At 39.9% G+C, this 1,156-nt stretch overlaps 1 protein-coding gene across 1 annotated transcript in view; it reads left to right on the forward strand.

Moving 5' to 3' along the window:
• LOC109963596 (matrix metalloproteinase-25-like) overlaps positions 1–1,156 on the forward strand; it is an 18,428-nt gene continuing 17,272 nt past the window's right edge. Inside the window, exons 1-2 of the mRNA XM_020606249.1 lie at positions 1–212; positions 337–428. Of these exons, the coding sequence (XP_020461905.1) occupies positions 345–428 (84 nt within the window). The 5' untranslated portion in view covers positions 1–212; positions 337–344. The remainder of the gene's footprint in view (positions 213–336; positions 429–1,156) is intronic.

Here is a 1,156-nt window from a genome sequence, read left to right on the forward strand (position 1 = left end):
GGCACCAACGCGCCCTGCTCTTTTTGGTCATGCATTACGCATGTGGCGCGGGCGCAGAGGCGAAGTTCTTAAATGAAGAGAGTGAAAGCAACTTCCGACAATTTGCTATTCTGTCAGTGAGGGAGGGCAGAGACAAAGAGACAGAGTCGACTTATCGATCAGCCCAGCCTAGACCCGAGAGAGCCCATTAAAGCATCAGAGGAGAAGCAACGGTGAGCTGTGTTTCACTTCTCTTTTCCAAGAATTAGAAATAAGAGATGTTTCTGTTTCCTCCAAATGATAAGTTTCCTGATAATAACGGAACGTTTTTGTTTGTTTGTTCGTTTGGTTTTGCAGTGAGTGGAATGGAGCTGGGTGTTCTACTGTGGATGGTTCTGACCTTAATGGGAAGCACAACGGCACAGCACGACCAGTACAGCGGGGCCGTGGTGAGTAACAAATATCAACGACAAAAAAAAAGCTTTATCTGTGTCTGGCTGCTTTACAGCTGCTCTTTGATTTTGTATTAGGCCTATGGTGTGACTGAGTGCACTGTTTGACCGCCGTCATATTCAATTTCTAGTGGAAGAAAAATGATTTTATGATTTATTTTTTTGTACTAGAACCATTGGATTTTCACAGGTGTGAAAATTGGCTTGGATGTGTAGCACCTTGTTAGTGACATTTTCTTTAAATTTTGAGGAAGAATTTTACATAGTCATGCCAGGTCGGTATCAAAAATTTATATATCTAGTAGAGTTTTAGGGAAACTATTTTATTTGGATTCATGTGTTTTTATACCCTGACTGGCTGGTTGTTGACCTGTTCAGCCACATAGACTGATATGAGATGTGTCATATGGAGGAAATGACATATGGCAAAGAGAGCAGCTGGTGCACATATGGTATTGTCCACATCAGTCATGGGGTTTATATAAAGAGCTGGTATTGAAAAAACACAAATCTTTATGCAGTGTAAAAAATATTCATACGTATTAAGCTACAATAAAGTGACATGGAGTGATAATCAAGAACTTAAATCTCAGAAGGCAACACAATGAAAATGTGACTTTCCCATGTGAAATTCACACTTTCTCAGAAAACACTTTTACGAAAGACTTATTTTGAAATACTGCCTAATTTTACACAACGTCGCTGTGAGAAAAGCATGACAAAAC

Source organism: Monopterus albus, unplaced genomic scaffold (genome assembly GCF_001952655.1).
Source record: "Monopterus albus unplaced genomic scaffold, M_albus_1.0 scaffold76.1, whole genome shotgun sequence".
In the NCBI taxonomy this organism is placed as follows: domain Eukaryota; kingdom Metazoa; phylum Chordata; class Actinopteri; order Synbranchiformes; family Synbranchidae; genus Monopterus; species Monopterus albus.